The following is a 21,206-nucleotide window of genomic DNA, read 5'->3' on the forward strand; positions in this document are numbered from 1 at the left end:
GATCTTCAAAGCTGAGATTAAAAAGGAACACTTTAAAGTACATATGAACAGACTTTTCATCGAAAACAGTGTAATAACATTTCAAAAGTCTAGAATATTTTTAACCTAGATTTTTATGTCCAGTGAAAATAACTTTCAAAAAGCAAAGCAAAATGAAAATATTATCCAATGAGAAAGTGATAGAGAGAATGCTTTGTTAGTGTATCTGTACTGCAAGAAACTCTAAAGAAGTCCCTCAAGCTGAAGGGAAATTAGTAATAATATACATATTATGATATACATATTATGAACTAACTTGACCCAAACAACTATAAAATATTTCACCCAATAGTATCAATGTATTCATTTTCTCCAAGGGCACAGAGTACATTTACCAAGATAGACCATATTCTAGGCATAAAATAATTCTCAGTAAATATAAAATGACTGGAATCGTACAAAGCATCTTCCCTAATCACAATGAAATTAAATTATGAAATAAAAGAAGGATAGAAATGAAAACTCTTCTTAAGAACTTGAAAACTAAACACACTTCTAAATATCCTATGGCCTAATAGTGAATAATAAGGAAAGAATCAAAAGAACTCTTAAGTGCTTAAGAGCGCTGAGTCCTAGCCTTGTACTGGTCCACTACAGTGCACCCCTCTTAGAAGCATCCCACAGGGAGCACCCAGAATAAAAAGCTCTTCTGAAGAGAATTCACCGCCGTCACATTGATTGTCACCACCATCCGTTCTAAATGGGAAGCTGGGACAGTCAGAGAATCCTGCCCTAAGAGCAGAATACAAGATACAGAATCAGGACTGACAGTGTTTGTCAACTGCATTCTTGATGTACTACTTCCTTTTTCATTCATAATACCTCAGAAAAAGAAAAAGAAAAAACAATATCAACACAACAGCAACAACAATGAACATGCAGCTTGTTTTCCGAGTTTGGTGCTGAGGGCTTACTTTGCTTGTTTGTGACCACTGGGTGGGCTAGGAGTTGGGTTGGCTGGTTTTCTGGCCATTTTATTTTCCTAGTTATTTCCTGGAATAATGTGGCTCAGTGGATCCTTATCAGGCTTTCCTTTTATGCAGGCATCGTTATTGTTTCATAAATGTTTATTGAAGGAGGGCAAAAAGGAAAAAGAAAGGAAAAAAAGGAGGTAAAGAAGAAATTAAACACCTCTTTCTATAATTCATGAAAAGAAAACTTTACAAAATAAATCTAATTATCTAAGCTCTGCATGACTTCCTCTGAAATATATGTTTTATATTAATGAAGTAGATTTATTTGGGATTTAGTTTGAATTGGAAGTGCTGAATAAAAGGGCATTCACATCTTTAAGCTCTTAACATTTATTGCTATTTGTTATTCATGAAAGTTCTGTGAAGAGCAGCAGTATTTCAAAGCACCTATTTTTAAAATAGAGAATTTCCTAGTTTTGGGCAAAAAAAAAATCTCGTTTCAAGTTATTTTTATACTTTTTGAGATTGAATAGTTGCTTATTTGTTTAAGAGCAGTTTTAACTGTTTCTAAATTTTGTATTTAATCTCTAGAGTACTTTACTGATACGTTGTTTCTTTACATTTTCAATTTGTTCCTTTTATTATTTTTAAACAATTATTTAAACTAATGGATAGCACAGCTAAGCATAAGGAAGAATAAAAGGACTCACCTGAAATTTTGATACCCCAAGATAACCACTATTAACATTTGACCCATAATAATCCAGAAGTGTGCATATATGTATGTGTATAAAATGTTACTGTGTAAGTAGATATTAGTGTATGTCTAGATAGAAATACTAGATTGAATAATTTGAAATTACTGATAGTTGATCACCATTGACTTATTAAAAAGACCATTGACAATAGTTTAGCATAAAAGGTGGATATAAATTTTATTTAATATAAAATAAGATTATTTTGTAATTGTTTTGTAATCAATTAATTTTTAAAAATTGTCACAAGGACTTTTCTAATAAGCTACTACACATCTTTACTGATTTTTTTTTCTGCACCTTTAGGAAGCTTTCTTGTCCTGATACTGTAAATGATGCTTTAATGCACATCCTTTTATATACATCTTTCCAACATTTTTTTTCTCTTTTGTTCTCCTGTGTGTTAAGATGCCTAAAATGGAAGTGCTGGGCCAAAAGGCAGGCTTTGCTGGGGGAAGAGCGGATCTTTAAAATATCTGGCAAACAGCCAACTTGCTTTTAATGAAAAGAGACACTTACATTACCAAAGCAATAGCCAATAATTTACTTATTGGTATATTCACCAAAATTGGCTTTCTTTTTATTGGTTTACAAACTAAGATGCAGTCCTGATCTCTTTTTAATTTGAATTTATATAACCAGTCATAAGATCAGTGGTGTTCCTATTTCTTGGTCAGTTGGACTTCTCTGACTTTCCCAGCTGTGTTTTATCCAGGCAGGTGCTGCTTTCTAAGTCCCATCCTGTGTGAGCTAAGAAATAAACAAAAGAAACACCATTTTGACATAACCTTAGTGTTAAGCCAAGTCGTGCCTACTGGACTGAGAGAAGGAAGCTTTTGTGGGTTGAAAAAAGCCCCGCCACTTGGTCTCACTGTGGTGACTGCTTATTTCCTGACGGAAGGAGCCCTGGACATTTGTGAAAGTGAAGGGACCTGTAACCAGTCCCTCTTTTTCAAAATTTAAAAGTAGAGAACCTGAAAGCTGTTTCAACATGATCCCAAAAACAATTATGTGTGCAAGAAAGGACAAGAAAATTCCTGAAATAGCATTCCCCTGAGAGGACTTTAGGCTGATAATTCAGGCTCAACGGTAGTGTCTAACGGTTTTTGCAGGGGAGGGGTGTGGGAGGCGTGAGTTCTGCATAATATATACATAATGTAGGCAGCTTTTCTAGACCCAGTAACAGTGGTCCAGTAGGTTGTGCTTTTGAGAATAAAATTAAGCAAAAACTAAGGGGCAGGGGAGGTGAACTAAAATGAACTGGCCTTTCATGCACAGGTTCACCGATGTGAACTGTGCAGAAACAGTATAAGCGTGTGATTCTAGCCCCTGTTGGAAATGTCATTGTTGAGTTGGGCAGCACGGGTCACCCACAGTGACACTTTATACCGGTGAGAAGCAGCAAACGTTTCGATCACATGGGATTATGTTTCTTCATTTATGTTTGGAAGTAGTCCTAAACCTTTTGATTAAATCCCAAGGAGTTCTAGACTTTTTTTTTCCCCTCTGTATTTCTTTTTCCACCCATTTATTTAGTAGTGGGAGGACAGGCCTTAAGCAGAAATAATTTGGAGGCTAAGATATGAATTGTAAAATTAAAGGAAAGTGACAGTATTTGGACTTGGAATTGGGGAAGCAGATTACCTACATTATGCTTGTGTTACTGCTTTCAACTGCTCTCTCTTTTAAATTGTAATTTCTTTTTTTGCTTACAGTACAAAATTTTTTCTACATTAAAGATATTAAATCTTTACTCATTTATAGTAAAATCATATTTTCTAATTGGTGCTCTTTTTAATGCTGTTATTGTTATTCATTTTTTGATATAAAGCAGAGCAAAGCTGTACTGTTACAAACAGTAAATTCAGTTTGTTCTTGGTGGTTTTTGGCTGGTGGATGTTGAAAAAGTATAATGGGCCATATAATTAAAGATAAAAGAGAAAAAACATCAACAGAAATTAGAGAAAATAAAATAAAATGAAGGAAATATGTAAGATCAGGAGCCAGTTATGCAATACAAATAAACATAAAATAGTAGGTAGGAACAACAACAAAAAAACCCTATAAATTAGTCTTTGAAAAGGCAATTTTATTTATATAATGTATAAAAGGTAATTTAACTATATGGCCTATTATGGTCAATATCCAGCAGCCAAAAACCACCAGGAACAGAAAGAAATAAGGTGCACATACTCAAAGTTAGGGATGGAAAAAATGCATGTAGGGGATGGATAATTAGAGAGGCAGCAAAAATGTATTTTGAGCAAATTTAGGTCGATAAATCTTATTAAAAATTAAAAGAATAGGACAAATGCTTTAAAAACATAACTTGCCAAAATAGGCTTCAAAATAAATACATAAGTTAAATAAAATAAGCCTATAACCACCAAATAAAATTTTATATTTAGTTAAAATGTTCCCACAAAGGAAACAGGGTAGTCAGAAGATTTCACAAATGAGTCCTAACATTCTAGTATTAGATCATTTAGATCCTGTGCATCCTCTTCTAGAGAATATGAAAACAGAACATCCTCAGCTTATTTTGTACGACAAGTATGTTAACTTCAAAATTAGACAAGTATGTTTTGAGAAAACCACAATCAGAAATGTTGATATAAATATCTTAATTATTAACAAACTCAATCCAGCAACAAATACAAGTATAATGAATCATTCCCAGGCTGGTTTTATTATGGCAAGCCAAGTTTGGTTTAATCTCAAAGGAAAAAAATATATTTTCACATAATACACTACGTTAACAGATAAAGGCAAAGAAACATATGGTTATCACAATAAATGCAGCAAAAGCATTGAATAAATCTCATCATGCATTGATGATAAAAAGTCACTTATCAACTGGGAGTAGAAAGGAACACCACATCCTGATAAAGTGAATCTATGAAATACACACAGCATCCATTCATTTGCTCTGTGGTGAAATGCAGACGCACTCCGTTCACATTAGAAACAGTGCAAGAACATTCACATTAACAAACCCATTCAGTATTCTGCAGGGAGCCCTAACAAGTCCAGTAAGAACATTAAAAAGTTGTAAGATTAAAAGGAAGGAAATATATTCTCATTAATTACAAATTACAAAACTATCTGTGTAAGTATTTTGAAAGAATTTACAGGTAAATTACTAAACTAGTAAGAGGACTTTATAAGTTCCCTGATACAATATAAATACACAAAAATCAACTATATTTTCTATATACTAGTATCAGAACATATAATTAAAAATAAATATCCACTGTAATAGCAATATATAAAGTGCTCATACATAAATCTATCAAAGGATTAACAAAGGTTATATGAAAGGAGAGACATACCATGCTTATGAATGGGGTTTAATTAATGTAAGGAGGTGGATTCTCCCAAAACTGATGTAATGCATTTACAGTTAACACTTGTTGTTCTTTGTTTGTTTTGAGGAGCTATGCAAACTAATTCTAAAATGCATGAGGAAGAACAAAGGCTTAAGAAATGAGGAAAAAGAAAGTAAAAAGACTTGCCAGATTTCAAGGCTAACAAAAAGCTACAGTAATTAAGACTGGGATATTGTCACTGGGTAATGAAATTTGCCAGCGAAATACAGTAGAAAGCTCAGAAATCAGCTCACACCAAATGTAAGGACCTGATAGGTGGTAGAGATGGCAGTGACGGTTAATGGAAAAGAAAAGGTTACTGAATCTGTTCAATCTAGGACAACAGGTTATTCATACAGGAAAGAAAACTCAGAATACACACAATTAATGTAAGCAGATTAAATATTTAAATGTAAAAGACAAAAAATCTGTGGCAGGTAGACTCTAAAATAACCCCTAGTTAATCCATCTCCTGGTGTTCATGTCCTTGTCCTGGCCAGGACTTCCTTGCAGCCGCATACAAGACCCCGACCAGAGGTCAGGCCCAGGTCAGCTACACCTGGATTCCTGACCCTCAGAAATCGTGAGATAATAAACATGTGCTGTTCTGAGCTGTTACGTTTCTGGTAATATTGTTTTGCAGCAATAGATAATGATAAGAAAATTTAAATGCTTTGAAGAAAATGGAGAACATTTTCAGTGCCAAGAACTTAAGAACAATTCTTTAATAAGATGCAAAAAACCCAGCATAAACAATAAAGACAAACACATACTTGTTTACATTCAAATTGAGAACACCTATGTATCAAAATACATCACAAAAGTCACAGTACAAATATCATGAAAATATAAGCCAAGAAGTTATTTACAGTGAATATAATCAAAGTATTAGTAGTATTAATATATTGTAAACTTTAGTGAATCAGTGAGAAAAAATGAATGCAATGGAAAAATGGATAAAAGGCATGAAGATGGATTTCATTTCACAAAAGAAGAAACACAAATGGAAAAAATAAGGACTACTGTGTGTGTGTGCGTGCCCTCTGTGTCATTAATAATCAGAGGACTGCGGGGGGAAAAAAAAAAAAGAAGGAAAAACCTAACTGTCTTTCATCCCACCAGACAGGAAAATACTTCAAAGTATGGAAATGTCAAGTGCAGGGAAATTCTGGAGCAGCAAAAACTTTTCTGTAATGGCTAGAGTGTCAGTTTGTACAATCTGTAAAAATAATAATTTGGTATCACAAACAGTTGAGGATGTGCTTTGAGCCCTTAGTCTATATACTGGGCTAAAGTGAAGCTGGGTGGGGAGGTCCTGGGTACAATCAAAACACGGTGGCAGCATTCTTGTATGTGTGCATTATGCAACATACTTCAATAGTTTTATATATAATGTTTGAATTTGCAAAAATTAAACACATTCCCAAAATCCAACAAGATAAAAGATAAAGTATGGTATTTCAGATACTAGCATATTCCTATAATGGAACACTGCCACATTGAAAATAAGTGAGCTCCAGACATCAACATGCATTAGACATAATGTTCAGTGAAGAAAAGCAAGCTGCACAAGAATATATGCAGTATGTTACTGTTTACATAAAGTATAAAAAAGCATGCAAAACTATACAATATGTTGGTAAGGATGGAGACATATGTGGTGGAGCGATAATGAAAAGCAAGGGAATGGTGAACACAAAGTCCAGAATAGACTTTACCTCTGGGATCGCTGGTGGGGGCAGGAGCATGTGGTAATGGAGTCAGATGTATACCATGTTGTGGCGAGTTTGAGTCTAGGAATTCTGGCTCCCATGTCCCAGCTCTGGCCACAGAAACTTACACTGTCCTAGAGGAGGGCCTCTGATAGGGTCGGCACAGCCCTTCAGTGTCAGCAGGTCGGTGCAGCCTGTCCTGCGTATCCGTAATACCTACGGCTTGATACGGGCTGGGGGTGGGGGGGCAGCAGAGCTGGCATGTGCAAGGATCCACAAAATAGCGTCTTCTAATCTGCATACAGCGAACCTTAGCAAGGGTGTGGACAGCAACATCCAAAGCAAACTGTCACAGGAAGGGAGTTCCTCTCCTCAGCGGCATGAACCTTACTGTCGTAGGTCTGTGGCACTTGGTCCCAGCGCAGAGGTGCGTGCTCTCCTGCACTCCTCGCTGGAAGGCTGAGTTTCTGGCCGGAGGCTCTGGAATTTGCTCCTGGGTTGTAATCTACAGCCGTGGAGGAGAGAAAGCATCCAAACTTACAAAGCACTTATTAGCAGAGGATCAAGTACGCTGACCCAAAGAATATGTGTGCATGACACGTGAATTAACAGAAAACAATTATTTTATAAAGATGAGCTAGAATCATTTGTTATGTATGGTGTCAAGGTAAATAATCCTTATGTGAGTAAGGTGGATATGGTACCTCAGATTGGTTTCACTTACTCCATCGTAGATGGTGGAGCAAATGCCATGTTCACACACAGTCCTAGACACCCCCAGCTCCAGCTTTTATGCACATCTCATAATAAATAAGGGGAAAAACTAAAATAGGAAAAGTGCAGTGATTACAATGTAGACAATCCCAATTATGTATCAACTGAATGAAGGCATGAACATTAAGTTATGATTAATGTTACACAAATGGCATTTATAACATCAAATAAAATTTCAAGTAGTAGCATCATACTTAAATTTTTAAAAGTCTCTATTTCAGTAAAACTCAGAAAGAAAGATATTCTCTGGAAGAACTCAGAACATGACTCTGGAAATGAAGAAGACATTGAAGTAAAAATGAATACATTTTTTTCTTGACATTTGATGAAAAGCAGTATTTACAAATTAATACATTAACTGCATAATTATAATTTTACATGTTTGTGCAACTCAGTTGGTATATGAAATACTAAAATAGGTGTCTGGTCTATACACCAACTATGTATGTTCAAATTCTCTGAAAACATTTTTGTTACGTTCTTACTCGAAAAATGGTGCATCACATTATATATGGGTTTGATATGTAATGAATTGGAGGTGATCACAAAGAAGAAACAAGTATTGTTCTGTGAATTTTCACACGTGATTTTATTTAATCCTTAACATCAACTCTGGGGGAGTTTTACAGATGGGGAAATGGAGATTTAAAATCAAGAAAGTTGTCCAAGACTTCACAGCTGGTCATTATTTGCTGACCTAGGGATTTGTATTCAGTTTTCTCTAATTTCAGAGTTCATATAATATATATAAGTGTTGTGAATATAACATTTTTAATAGGAATTCCCCCCTTCTAAGTAAGCAAGGAAGTGGGGGAATGGTACAAGGCTTGTGAAAACCCCCAGTGCGACCTGTTGGTTATACAGAAAACCTCGCACCTCCTGTGGTAATGGAAACCTGCCAAGGTTTCATGTATGTATACAAGCAAGGACCTTTCTGCTCATGTGTTCAGTAACAGGCTTTTTTTGAGACTTTTAGAATTAATGTTGGGTAAAAGATAAAGTATAACTGCATGTGTGTGTTTTTCACTTTGCTTTGGTAAATCTAGAGAAATAACACAAGTCCGTTGGTGCACGTAAGCCCACTGCTGTGTGGTGCACTTCTGGTTAGCACCGGATTAGCCAGAGCGCCCAGGCTGATGTCTGAAAATGAAGAGTAAGACCACCTCTTTTGTTCGTGTAGGGTTAACTTGTATTCACTGCGCTCTATACACATTTGTCCTCCTGGGTAGTTTGTGGGTACAGTTTCATCACTTCTCGGTTGTACTATGTTCTTATAAATCCCCCTTCAAAGTTTTATGAAATACTGCATTAAGGTGTCAAATTAAACTGGCTCAATATAGTTTTTAAAAACCTTATTTTAGAAGTTCAAGAACTGTAAACAAATCTACAACAAAATTAATCTTTTGGAAGGAATAAATGAATACATAATTAAAACAATGAATACATGCAAATAAAATAGGGCAGTAATTTTTCCTTGTAGAGTAACAAGGTTGAGAGCATTATTTGCACTGTACAGTGGATGAGGCAAGAAGTGCCTTATGCATTGTTTGTAGAAGGGTATCAGGTTTTAATGCAGGGATTAGAGATTTTACATTGTTCATCCACTAAATGAGAAAAGTGACAGTTATGGGAGCTGAACTGACTTCCAAAAAGTGGAATGGAGAGCATCACAGATGTCACATGGGCTTGAACATTTGCTTCCCTAAATCAAGAACAATGTAATATCCCACAGTCAGAAACAGAGAGGAAGACAGGATGTGGGAGAACACCCCATACTAGGACGTCTGAAAACCCGAGACACAGGTGAAATTGAACATCAGTGTTAATGCACTTGAAAGGAAAATTTCATTTCATCTCAAGAGAGTCAGAGCAATACAGAGATAGTTTAAAGGAATAAAACCGAGCAATTGCAATGTACTGTAGAAATGATCTGCTCAGATTACAATTTATCCTTTTTTTCTGAAGTTTTAACTACAGTAAGATCTCAGAGAGATTCTGAAATAGGTCATTCAGTAATTACAAAACACAGTTGTTACAGCTTACTCCTTGTGCAGCTTACTTGCTGTGTTCAGATTTAGGCTCAGCGGTAGTTCCTCCCTTCTATCCTTCCTTCATTCCTCCTTTCCTTCCCCCTCCCTTCCCCACCTTCCTTTCCTCCTCCTGGTATTATTTACATGGTAGAGAAAAGAACGGGCTGTTTTTTCTTCCTAAAATGAATTCTTTTTTTTAATATATTTGATTGACTGTCAGCTCTGTAAGTTCTGTTCACTACTGTGTTCCTGAAATTGGTAGCTGTGCCTGATAATGTGTGTGTGGAGGTCCTTGGGTGGGGGGAGGGGGGACAAGAAGATGCTGTTTGCCAGCTGGAGTCTGGATGAGACACAGTCATCCTTCCTACTATTACCACCAGCAGTGATCCACATGTACCCCAGTCGGGCCACACTCACATGTCCTCTTTTCTTCAGGGCATCTCTTGATACTCAGTTGTGGACCACGTTTCTCTGTGGTAAATGGGATAGTTGGTGACAGTTGGGATAGTCGTGAAGGAGAGAGAGCAAGTGGCAGTGGTTTAGTTTTGTCTGCACTTCGCCTCTGGAAAGGCTGCGCGCTGACGGGACGTGCTGTGCCTGCTGCAGACTCGAGCCTGATCGGGAAGAGCGCAGGCGGTGATACCAGTCTGTCCAGATGTACCAATAACTCGATAAACACCTCCCGTTCCTCATAACCACCATTTCAGAAGTAAACCATATCTGCTACAGACCAGAGAACTTTTCTGTGCTTTTCCCCGGGGGGTGATCGCTACCTGCACGCCCTCCTCTCCTTCTCCTCTTGAGGAGTTCCTACCAGTTCTCAGGTCCCCACAGGCTGGCACCTCCACAGAGAAGGGTCACACAGCCAGCCAGCTTTTGTATTCTTCCCTCATGCTGATCAATAACTTGACAGTAAATACCCAAAAAGTACAGCGAATAAGTGAACTGAATGAATTGTAAATCTGCTCAAAATTCTTTCACAAAAACAGATTCCCTTCAGAGATCCCATGGGTTTCAGATTTACCTGTAAAGTAGGTCCCAGGCAGTTGCCGGGGGGGTTGAAACGGTACATGAAAACTGTATGGCTCAGTGTGTAGCACACAGAGAGCCAAATTCATGGCAGATGCTTACCTCTATTAAAAAAAAACCCTTCACTGCGCCCACCATGTGCACCACCCACGTAGAATGTCTCAAGTGATCCGCAGGGACCTTGCTTTTAAAGGTCTCATGCTTGAATGAAGACCCTACCAGGGGCAGGAGGGGCAGACGTGGAGACAGGTGCACAGCACCGGGGTGTTCCTGCTGCTTTGTGAGTTGGGATGATGTACATAGAAGAGTGAAATGGATTGAGGGCAAGTCCAAGACAGGACTTGGAATGGAGTTAAGGGAGCAGAGGCAGGCTTGCCCAGCACTGAAGGGTGCGGTGTTAGTGGCTGAAACTGTGAGACTGCATTTCCCAACTTCTGCCTTCTCAGCTCCAGACAAAATTGCCCTAACAGTTACCCCGAGACCTGAAGAAGAGGGCTCTTACAAATCACCCCAACCGTGGCCGATCTGCTTTTAGCTTTTTGTTTATTAGTAGAGGAGTCGTGGTATACATACAGTTCCGATAACTAGTCTGTGATCTTCAGCGTAGGTTTTCTTTGCTGCGTAACTGGGTAGGTGTGAAATAAAAATGAAAAACAAAAACAGAAAGATCCCATGGTTTAGAAGCCTCAGCCGAACCTATCTTTGGAAACAGAATCAATTAAACATGTCACTTGGACTAAGTACAGCACAAGCTCACAAACATTACAGGTCAAGCATGTAGACGTTAACCTCAGAATGTCAGCATCTCTGAAGTTCCTGTCATCCTTTGTGCAAAGGAAAAAAATCAGTCTAGTTCTTAAAATATTATTTGGAATTTTCTGCCAACTTGAAGGGAAATGATACTAGTCAAGTACTGGAAAAAAAATTGCCTTGGCAGCTATTTTTAGGTATGTTAGACAGACTCTGGTCTACATGTAAATAAGCAGTAAAGTAGCCCACATATTAAACTCATTGACAAATCTTAGAATATTAGGCTCCCTGACCCCTGGAAGCGCTGTTATAACACACTGCCTGCCTTCTATTCACATTTTCCCCTAAACTAATTATGATCAGAGTTAAGCCAACCAAATAGCAATTTTTAAAACCAATGTTAATCTTTACTTATGCATAACTGAATGTGATACACTTTATCTCAAGAAGGTCTGGGATCCACGAAGATGCACCAAAAACTCTGATTAGTGACGCCAATCAAAAGTCAGAGGCAGACAGCAGGGGTGGCATTTACACAGAAGGGAAAAGAATGTTTTAAATACTAGCGTGTGAGGAGAGAGGTTCTTCTTGGAGCATTTTTGTGGCAGATCCTCTGCTGATCCTGGGCATTTGACATAATCATCCTGTTCTTTGCCAGGCATTTACTAATTCTTCTCTGCTTGTCTAAAAGCCAGCCAATCAGATGCTCAGTGTTTGGGGTCTAGGCCTAATATGTGTGTGATACTGTGTCATCTGCCTAAAACTTGTGCCTCTCTCTGTTTCTACAGATTCAACTGAAGCATCATCATAGATTTATCTTCTTTCTCCTAGACAGAGTCTCCGTTTCCTTCCTTTCTGGAACTTTCACTACAGTAAATTCAGCTTTGGAGATGGCCTGTTCCTTCCTAAGTGAGTAATTTGCATTACTTCAAACTTTTGAAACCAGATCAACATGACCATCACATTGGTTATCTTTGTCAGCAAAACAAACACATTCTTTCAAAACTTAAAATTTAAATGGTATTATTTTAATTAAAGCTTTCATCCCAATCGGGTCTAAGTTTGGGGAAATTAATGAAGAAAGGGATTGATTTTTATGGAAAAGACATTTTATAAGTGTTTCCATTGAGAGTGCCGCGTAGTGATAATCATTGTCTTATTTACTTTCAAGATGGTAAGAATAAAAGTAAGTGTAGAGTCTATTCACATTTTTCCTAGACCACCGCCTAGGCGTGCAGGACCCGGGTGTTCTGAGAGTCGGTCTGTCACCTTAGGTATTGAGACTATGAGGCGGGGGGTCCCAAGCATGAGCAACTGCACACACATCCAGTGGCTGGGCCACCCCTCACCCACGCACAGCATCCCTCAGAAACAGAATCTGCAGACGGAAGTCTCTTCCTCCGCACACTTCCCCGTGGGGTGGGAGTGGGTGGGCAGACAAGGAAGTTCATTGCTGTGTGGTGAAGGGCAGGACGCATGGTGCCCATCCCTGTGTTAAGCCTGTCCCTTTCTTGCGCTATGAAGAACACATTCCCACATCGTCCCCACATTCCCTCCCAGCACTGCTCTTTCGTTTCTCTTGTCTCCGTCTCCCCCCCCCACCCCGATTCCCCCACATACTCAGCCTGGCTCTCCTCTGCCTGGGGGTGTGTTTCTGTACAAAGCTAAAGGGAAGGCAGTGGTACAGCTTCTGCTTTCTTTGCTGTTACCTGCACACCTTTGCAATTCTTAACCTTCACCGGACCTAACATTACTGCCAACCTGAAGCCATTTGACTTGATCTGGTTCATGATCTCACATCCTGGGATCTGAAAGCAAACACCAAGACTTCGACCAGTCATGGAAATAGCGCCCTAACCCTCATCCATGCAGCGATGGCACGTGCTCGTCGGTAACCCTGAGGTGGGAAGAATAATCTTCCCCGAGAACAAGAGTGTGGGTTCAGGTGTTCCCTCGCCCTCTCGGCCTGCATTAGTGCCGTGTGCTCTTCATTCGTCCTGACACTAGCGAGAAGGCAGGGAGAGTTGCGCAAGGACTCGGACACGGGGGCTGGGGGTGGGGAGGGCGGTCTGCTTTCACGCTGTAATGGAAGAAACATGACAGCCAGGTTGGCTCTACCTGGAATGTAACATATCCACAGCTTTATCACTGTGGAGCCACATTCTGACATAATAACAAACTACTGAGAGAGAACCACTTCTATCCAGGTCAGAGTGGCAGACTCCCAAGTGTTAGAGCCTGGCGGGGGGGAGCGGGGGACAGTTTAAAACATCAGGAAGAAGACTGCAGGCTGCACAGAGATTTTCATCAAGTCTCCGCACTGCCTAATGGTTTTCATCCAGTACGTTGTAATTACTCCAGCATCTAATGGCATAGCATTTTGATTTCAGAGCCGACCAAAATAAAATGAACCACATTTCATGACGACTCCGTGTATAATAAGATGCAGATGGCAAAGGAAACAGATGCCTCTGACATCATCGCCCATCCGCCTTCAACTTTTGCAGACACTGGCAGTCTGTAGACTCATTCAGAGGGATGCGAGATAAGTCAGGCAGTTTTCCAATTCTGTTTCCAGGCTAAAAAAACACTGGCAGCAGGGGCACGGCTTTCTTCGAGTCACACAGTTGTAATTCCACAAGAAGAAATCTGACTCTAAGGCTGTGTCAGGCTCCCATGCGAAATCAATCATCAGGACAGAAAAAAAAAAATCCCCATGAATATTGGGGGGGGTTAGCTGTTAGTAACTAGTGACTGTTGTGCATGACAGCGACAGACAGGACAGGGAGTGTGTGAGCATGATGCGAGTATGGGGGTGCACAGTGCACCTTTCAGGAGACAAACAAAATAGACCAGCAGGTCTGAAACACTGTACCAGGACTCAGCACCCAGTCTTCCGAGACTGATTCCTTATTACTTCTAAGTAAAAACTTTAAGGAGGATTTTCAGGTCACTGTTTCTGACCTCAAAAAAAAAACAAACAAACAAAAAAAAACCCATCCTGTACTTCCCTCCATATTTTCCAGAAGGGATCCTATCATTCTGATAGGAGCTTCCACCATTTCCCCAGTGGTATCACTGAACACTGTACAGGAAAAGGATTTTGTGTGTGTGTGTGTGTGTATGTGTGTGTGTGTGCAAGATAAATGTGTTAGGACATTTTTTAAAAAAGATAAGGAACTTCTGTAGTCCAAGAGATGCTTGGGTAAAGCAGCGGCTGCCAGGCCTTTAGCAGTATGCAAGGTTCCAGGACAGAACAGCACAGTTATAGATGAACGAGGGAGTTAGACAAAAACCTTTGAAATCTTCCCATCTCCCCTGACCACCATAACAGAACTTCACCGACACCCTCTGCAGCAGAAACATTTTAGCAGAAAAAAATTCAGAAACAAAGGCAAGGGAAGTGGTGACATAAAAATAAATCCTGCTAGGCCAAATATGGTGCCTATTTTTAAAATAATCTCTCTGTGCAAGTAACAAACTGATCACACACACGCGCACGCACACGCACACGCACAGGCACACAGTACAAGAATAAACAGACTCTTCTAATTCATATCCACAAAGTGGGTTGGAAAGTATTAGTGCAAACTTCTGCTGACCTGCAGCATTCAGTCCGTAAACTTTGGATATCCTAGACGAGCCATCAGTGTCCAGCAGATGTTTTCAATCAATTTAATTTCATCTCGAGGCAAGTTCTGTCTCCAGACATTAGTATTAGTTGGTGATATCTCCCCTTCATAGGGAAGATAGAAAAGGTTCGTGGAGGTGGCAAACAATATTTGGTTTAAACTAGCGGGAGACAAAGGGATTCCAAGAAAAGCAAAAATCCTTTCCGTGGTTTTCTGAGGAAAATGCACAATATCCTCAAACTTGATCAGCCGGTAGCCGGTGGGCAGCAGGTCTGTGTTTATCCTCAGGGCCGCCGCAGTGTTCGCGCGCCAAAGGTGAGCCAGCAGGGACACTGCGTGGGGCTTGGGTTTTGATAATTCTTTCCTCAACGATTCATACTCGAAAGCATAGCCTGAATTTAAGCTGCACTGGCCTTTACCTCCCTCTATTCTAAACAGTTTAGCTAAATGCTCTGGTACATTCTTCAAAGAGTAAAGACTTGGTTTACTGCTGTACAGCATCGAATAAATCCATGCGCGCGGGTCCCTCACTACATACAAGGCCCTCATCGAAGCTCCTAAAACCTCTTGAAAGAAATGCAGCTTTAAGGTCCAGCTTCCGCTGCTTAAGCTGAGCACGGGCCGCGCGCTGGGGTAAGAGACCAGATGTCTCCTCAGGGCCCTGATGTATTCAGCGTCTCTGTCAAAGGCGCCTTTCATTCTATTTCTTTGTTCTGGCAAAGACTCTCTCCTTTTCAGTTTCCTTTTCTTGTCCTTATTCGTGGCAAAATATTGGGCCAGTTTACCCCTACTGGGTTCATGCAGATGGATGTTTTGCAAATGGAGTTTTGTGTCTTGGACCAAAGACTGCAACCAGCCTCGGAGTAAACGGAAATGCACACTGTGGACATCTGACGCCTTCCATTCACAGGCGTCTACAAAGGAGTCGATTTCAAACTCCGTTTCGGGGATGTCAATGTAGGCCGTGGGAACCCGGATGTAGAGGAAGTCACTACTGTTGAAGAAAAGTTGTTTGAGAATTTCGGCTCCCGAACCAGGAAGTGAGGTAATGACGACGTCGGGAAGGCGGATGTGGTAGCCCTCGGGAGACAGAGGCTTGGCGCTGGCCTCGGCCCCCGTCCTTGCCCACGTCGCACAGATGGGCTGCGTGCAGGCGCTCCACACATCCAGCAGCTCAACAAACCACAAGGCAACAACCAGGAGCAGGATCCACCGCATTAGCTTTCTAAAAGAAAGGTAAAACCGCCACTGAAACGCTAAGATCACCAAGCTGATGCACAGAATCAACCCAACTGCTACATTAAATTTAAATCCAAAGGGGAAAATAACTCTGTCTCGTCTTACGGGCTTTACTGTTGCTTGAGTGCCCAAACCAAACCGGGTTACTTGGGTCTGATCTGCCACACTGGCAAAGCCGCCAAATCCCAGGTAATCGAACCTGGTCTTCAAGTTGTGGTAGTCAGTTACAATGGAAACAACGTGCTCGGTATTATTGACATTGAGAGAAATCTGAAGTCCCGAATTAGAATTATCAATAAATCTGCAACTGGAAACATTGACATACGGCCCATAAAAGACATAGGCAATTCTTGTGATCGTGGATTCCATCTGAAACGTAACATTAACAAATTGAGTCCACCGTTTCTTAAATTCAGCAGCTTGCTCTGCTTCCTGTATACTAGCAACGGGGCTGCCGCCACGGTGATCAAACCAAAACATCTTGTAGTGTGCGTCCCACACGTCCATCATGGCGCCATTATACCTGTTCATGAACCTGTATGGGATGTACTTAAAGTCAATATCCAGATTATGAAAGAAGGCACTGACAGATTTTATCGGGGAATCGTCTTGCCTCGAGACGTGATCAACAACTAGCAGAGTTTGAGAATTTAAGAGAAGCAAAGCACGATACACGCTCTTCAGCTTCATTGCCGAGGAGTAAGCAGACGCGGCTTCCCCACTCACAAACACCATCTCCCCATGCTGGGAGGCAGTGATGATCTCCCCTGCCGCATCTCCAGCCTCCTCCCCGGTCCACCTGAGCCACTGCGCACACTCCCCCAGCTGGCCTTCCCAGGGCTGATTACACTGGCTCGTGGGTGATGGAGCAAACACCAGGACATTGTTAAGGTGGCTCAGCTTGGGTCCGTAGAGCGCTTCGGAGACAAATACCTGCCCGTTGGGGGCAAAGGTAAATGAGTTCTGATCTGGATGTTCATGTCCTGGGTTAAAGCTTCTCCACCCGTCAATCCAGGAGTATGGCTGGAAGTGAACTATGTCATACACAGCTCGCCCTCCGAGCTTCCCAGACTTAAAAGACACAAACGTATTGGTCTGTGTATTTGGCAGCCCAGCCCCGTAAGTGACAACACCCCAGTTAGGGAACGTGTGCATCTTTGCGGTGCCGTATTCCGCAGGAGGCTGTGGGGTGAGCTGGGGGTCGTACCAGATGTATTCAGTGTGCAGAGTACTCCACCTCTGGGCAGTAGAGGGGACCATTGGTCCATCTTTAGGTCGGTGCCTTCTGATTTGTTGAGCTAACCAATTTCCAGCCCCATTCTTTAAGATGAATTTATCCAAAAAAACTAACTGGCTCTCTGGACCATAAAACCAGTTATAATTGGAGTCTGCTATACCCACAGTTCTTTGGAAGCCTGGTAAAAGAGTGGCATAATAGAACCAAAAGTGCATCTTTAACCAGTTGTTATCCAAGTTATTGATGTTAAAATGGCGCTGGGCCAGATAAACATACTGTGTGACTGATTTAGCTGTGTAGCTGCCATAGGCCACACCTTCATCCAGAGAACCATCAACAATGTGATTCAACAGAAACATCGTCTTTTCCATCACATCTACTACAACCTGTTTCCATATATTTACTTTAGATCCTTTATCTACCCCAGTCACCAAGGCCCCGGTAAGTAATGCTATCATGTTAGTAGCCTGGTGGTTATGAAGAAGCTGTTTGCCCCAGGAGCGGACCTTGGAATACTCATACATTTCCTCCGTAATGACCCATATTTTTTCTAGGTATTTCTGTCTCCGGTGGTCATCTAGTAAGTTATATAAAAAGTCAAAGGCAGTGGCAAAACCTGTCAAGGAATGGCCCACCGGAACCTCATCGCCTGGTGCGTTCTCAACCAGCCAGTCTTTGTAGCCAACCATCCTGTCCATATACTCCAAGACAAACTCAAAGGCAACTTTGTCTTCCGGGCATAACAAACAGTACAGTGCTAAAGGAGGCAGATTGTTACCATAAATTTCATTCCACTTGGCAGCAAAGTCAGCGTGCTTGGGGGGAGGTAGGTAGTATGTCGGGTTGGACAGCATAACTGTCACCGCACTTCTAATAGCTCTGAAAAGATGCAGATGGCTTGTGCGAGACTTTTGTCTCATTGCCTGGATTTCTCCAGCATCAAAATACAAACGCGGATGAAGCATACTTTTCTTCAGCTTTTGGTTGGGTCTCGTATCTTGGACTTTCTGTGTCTTAAACTGATCGATGTCATCTGTGAAAACTGCCCAGTCGGAGTAATTGCTCACAGACTCCTCAAAAGTAGAGAAAGCAAACATCACTAATGCTAAAAGTAAGAAATGTCCTGTAAACACTAACGCCATGATCCATTGGGGAGTTCCTTTCCTCAGGCATACGTGTCAGACACAGTGCTCAATGTGTTTCCCATCTGCTGAGTATAAAACATACATTTAAGGCCTTGATAAAACAAAGACTGTAAGTCGTGTATGCTGTGAAATCCAGCTGACATTTGTCTCATTCAAAACAAGTCCAGTTGCCAAAAAGAGAAAACTTACACTGTAGTCTGTGTCCCTGACACAATCTTACTTCCAGTAAAACTTCAAGAAGTGTTAAAACCTCTAATTTTCCTGTATCATACAGCAAATGGGGGGAGATAGTCAAACATACTGCGAATTCATGATTCACTTCGTTGACATAAATCTACCTAACAGGAAGAGTCAAAAAACACACATGGTTAAAAAAAAAGAAAAGAAAAGAAAGAGAAAGAACTATCCGAAATCTAAATTAAGAAGTCATTTCTGGCATCAGCAACCATCACTGGTGATAAGGTCATCACACAGGTCTGATGCGTTGCCTCTGTGTGCAAAAGGAAGCCGAGGAAGTACTGAAATTCTTGGTGCGGACTGGTTTGTATTCCTCCTCTCAGCTTCTGACACTTCTTGCTTTGAGAATTTTTTCTTCCTCCATTTTTGGGAGAAAAACATCCTCAACAAGTGCTCAAAGTCCTACTTGGTTTTAAAACTTTCAAAATTCCTGTCCTCATTTCAGATCTGTCCCTTTCAGGCTTACTTACTCATCAGCCTATTATGACCCAGAGAAAGCATTTTCCCGTCTTCTTTTTATCAGCTTCATCTGTAACAACTATGAGAATCTAATCTCTTCAGCCACCTAGGTACTTCTCTTCCAATCATGAAGTACCACCAACTGGGAAAGAAAATTCCCCTTTCAGCAACAGGGACGTCTCTTTTCTGTTCCTTTTTCATGACACTCCTTTCTGGGGGAAAAACAAAACAAAGAAATTCTCTGAGGCTGCAGATATGCTGGGAGAGGACATAGAAGCTTTAAATGTTCTACCATCTCTCGACAGAAATTTTAAAATCACAGTAAGATCTGTTAACTAAGTGAGCTCAAATGCGTCTTTTTTCTTACACTTTTCAAAACACATATTAGGATAAAAATGAATGGTGTCAGAAGACAAGCAGCTACAAGATATAACTTTCCCAAGAGTATTTATTTCAACTGCGGCTTGCTTTAGTCATTTAAAATGTGTTTATTCAAACGCAGTTAACAGAGATGAGTCCTGCTCTTATTTTTGTTTTGATCACAAAGGACTCAAGAGACAAAAAGCAAAAGCTGAAAGGACCACGCTGACTCCGGATGAGGGTTTATTTAGCTTTTAAGGGATCAGAAGGTGTCTCTGCAAGGGGAACTATTCAGACCGCTTTTCTCGAAGGAGAAATCATGACAGTGTGTGGAAGCAGATCTGCTCCAGTCTCTCTCCTGCAGCCTCGTTTTCCATCTTTACAAGAAGCCAGCAGAGGGAGCTCAGACCCAGACGTAAGGAGCTGCTTCGCCGCTGCCCGTCTTGGGTTTGGAAGAACCTAACCAAGTTTCAGTCTTGGACAAGTCTCCTCTCCGTAGGAAACATTAACGCTAGGAGTTTCCTGATCCGCCCCGCCTGTTGCATTTTTTAATTAGCCTCCTACGAACATGCCAAGTCCATCTGCTCCCCACCCCCGACCTCTGGCTGTGGTCTGGGGACAAGAGACCCCGAAGTGGCCAAGTCCGCTTACCTTGGCAGGTCCGGACGGGGGTCTCCCGGCGGCGGTGGGCCCCAGTGAGACGGAGGCGGAGAGTTCGCGAAAACTGCTCCGCACCGGGAGCCCGGCTGCGCGGTCCCCCGCGGGGCACCCCGAGCCCCCGGCCCGGCGCCCCGCGCGCTCCAATAGGCTGCGGCCCCGCGGTCGTCCCCCACCGGGCGCCGCGCGGACACGCCCGCCTTCGGGGAACGCCGGACGCCCCGGGGCAGCCCCGGACCCCGGGAAGCAGGTCCGCGCGTGGCGGGCGCTCTCGGGGACGCCGTGTCCAGCGGAGCGCGGGCGTCCCCAGGCCGCGATGCCGCTGCGGCCGCGGCTCCTCGGTGCCAGCTCCGGCCGTGCGGCCCGGGGAGGGCAAGAGACGGCGACGCGGGCCGGGGGCGGGGCGGGAACGGAGCGGGGGCGGGGGCGGGGCGGGGCCTTGGAGCGGGCTGTGGGCGGGGCGGGAACAGGCGGGGGCGGAGGGCTGGGGCGGGGCTTCGGGGCTGGGGGAGAGAGAGAGTGGGCGACGCGAGCGCGGTCGAGGGGCGGGGCTGGAAGGAGGCGGGGGCAGGCCGGGGGCGGGGCCCAGGACCCCCGGGATCTGAACCCGAAGGGGCTACGGCTTCCTGCTGCGGTGGCGACCGCGCTCTCTCCTCCAAGCGGAGCCCAAGGAGGGAGAAATTTGGGAGTGCGCCTGTCTGAGCACCTCGCCCGGCCGGCCGAGTCCTGCGGATAGTTCCCCTTTTTTGTGGGGAGAGGACCAATCTAACAGGGCTAGGAGTGGGAGGAAGATAGAGGAGGCTCTGGGCATGGTTACAAATGATGGGGGAAGCGGGGGCGGGAGGATGACGCGGTGGGATGTCAGGGTT

The 21,206-nt window shown here is 42.2% G+C and overlaps 1 protein-coding gene across 2 annotated transcripts; it reads right to left on the reverse strand.

Moving 5' to 3' along the window:
* Positions 1-4,368: 4,368 nt before the first annotated feature.
* DSEL (dermatan sulfate epimerase like) lies at positions 4,369-20,734 on the reverse strand. Of its 2 annotated transcripts, XM_010947047.3 has the most exons (3): positions 20,332-20,734; positions 14,974-19,532; positions 4,369-7,293 (listed from the first exon to the last, which is right to left on the reverse strand). In XM_010947047.3, exon 2 carries the CDS (start codon positions 18,619-18,621, stop codon positions 14,983-14,985), a length of 3,639 nt encoding a protein of 1,212 aa, XP_010945349.1. In that variant the 5' UTR covers positions 18,622-19,532; positions 20,332-20,734; the 3' UTR covers positions 4,369-7,293; positions 14,974-14,982. The 2 variants fall into 2 exon arrangements, with proteins under 2 accessions (XP_010945349.1, XP_045366555.1); XM_045510599.2 differs by having other exon boundaries at positions 4,369-19,532.
* Between the last annotated feature and the right edge of the window lie 472 nt (positions 20,735-21,206).

This window comes from Camelus bactrianus, chromosome 30, assembly GCF_048773025.1.
Source record: "Camelus bactrianus isolate YW-2024 breed Bactrian camel chromosome 30, ASM4877302v1, whole genome shotgun sequence".
Lineage (NCBI taxonomy): Eukaryota > Metazoa > Chordata > Mammalia > Artiodactyla > Camelidae > Camelus > Camelus bactrianus.

Bases quoted from the DNA above. Each gene is read 5' to 3' on its own strand.
- DSEL (XM_010947047.3), bottom strand. From the start codon at position 18,621: ATGGCGTTAGTGTTTACAGGACATTTCTTACTTTTAGCATTAGTGATG.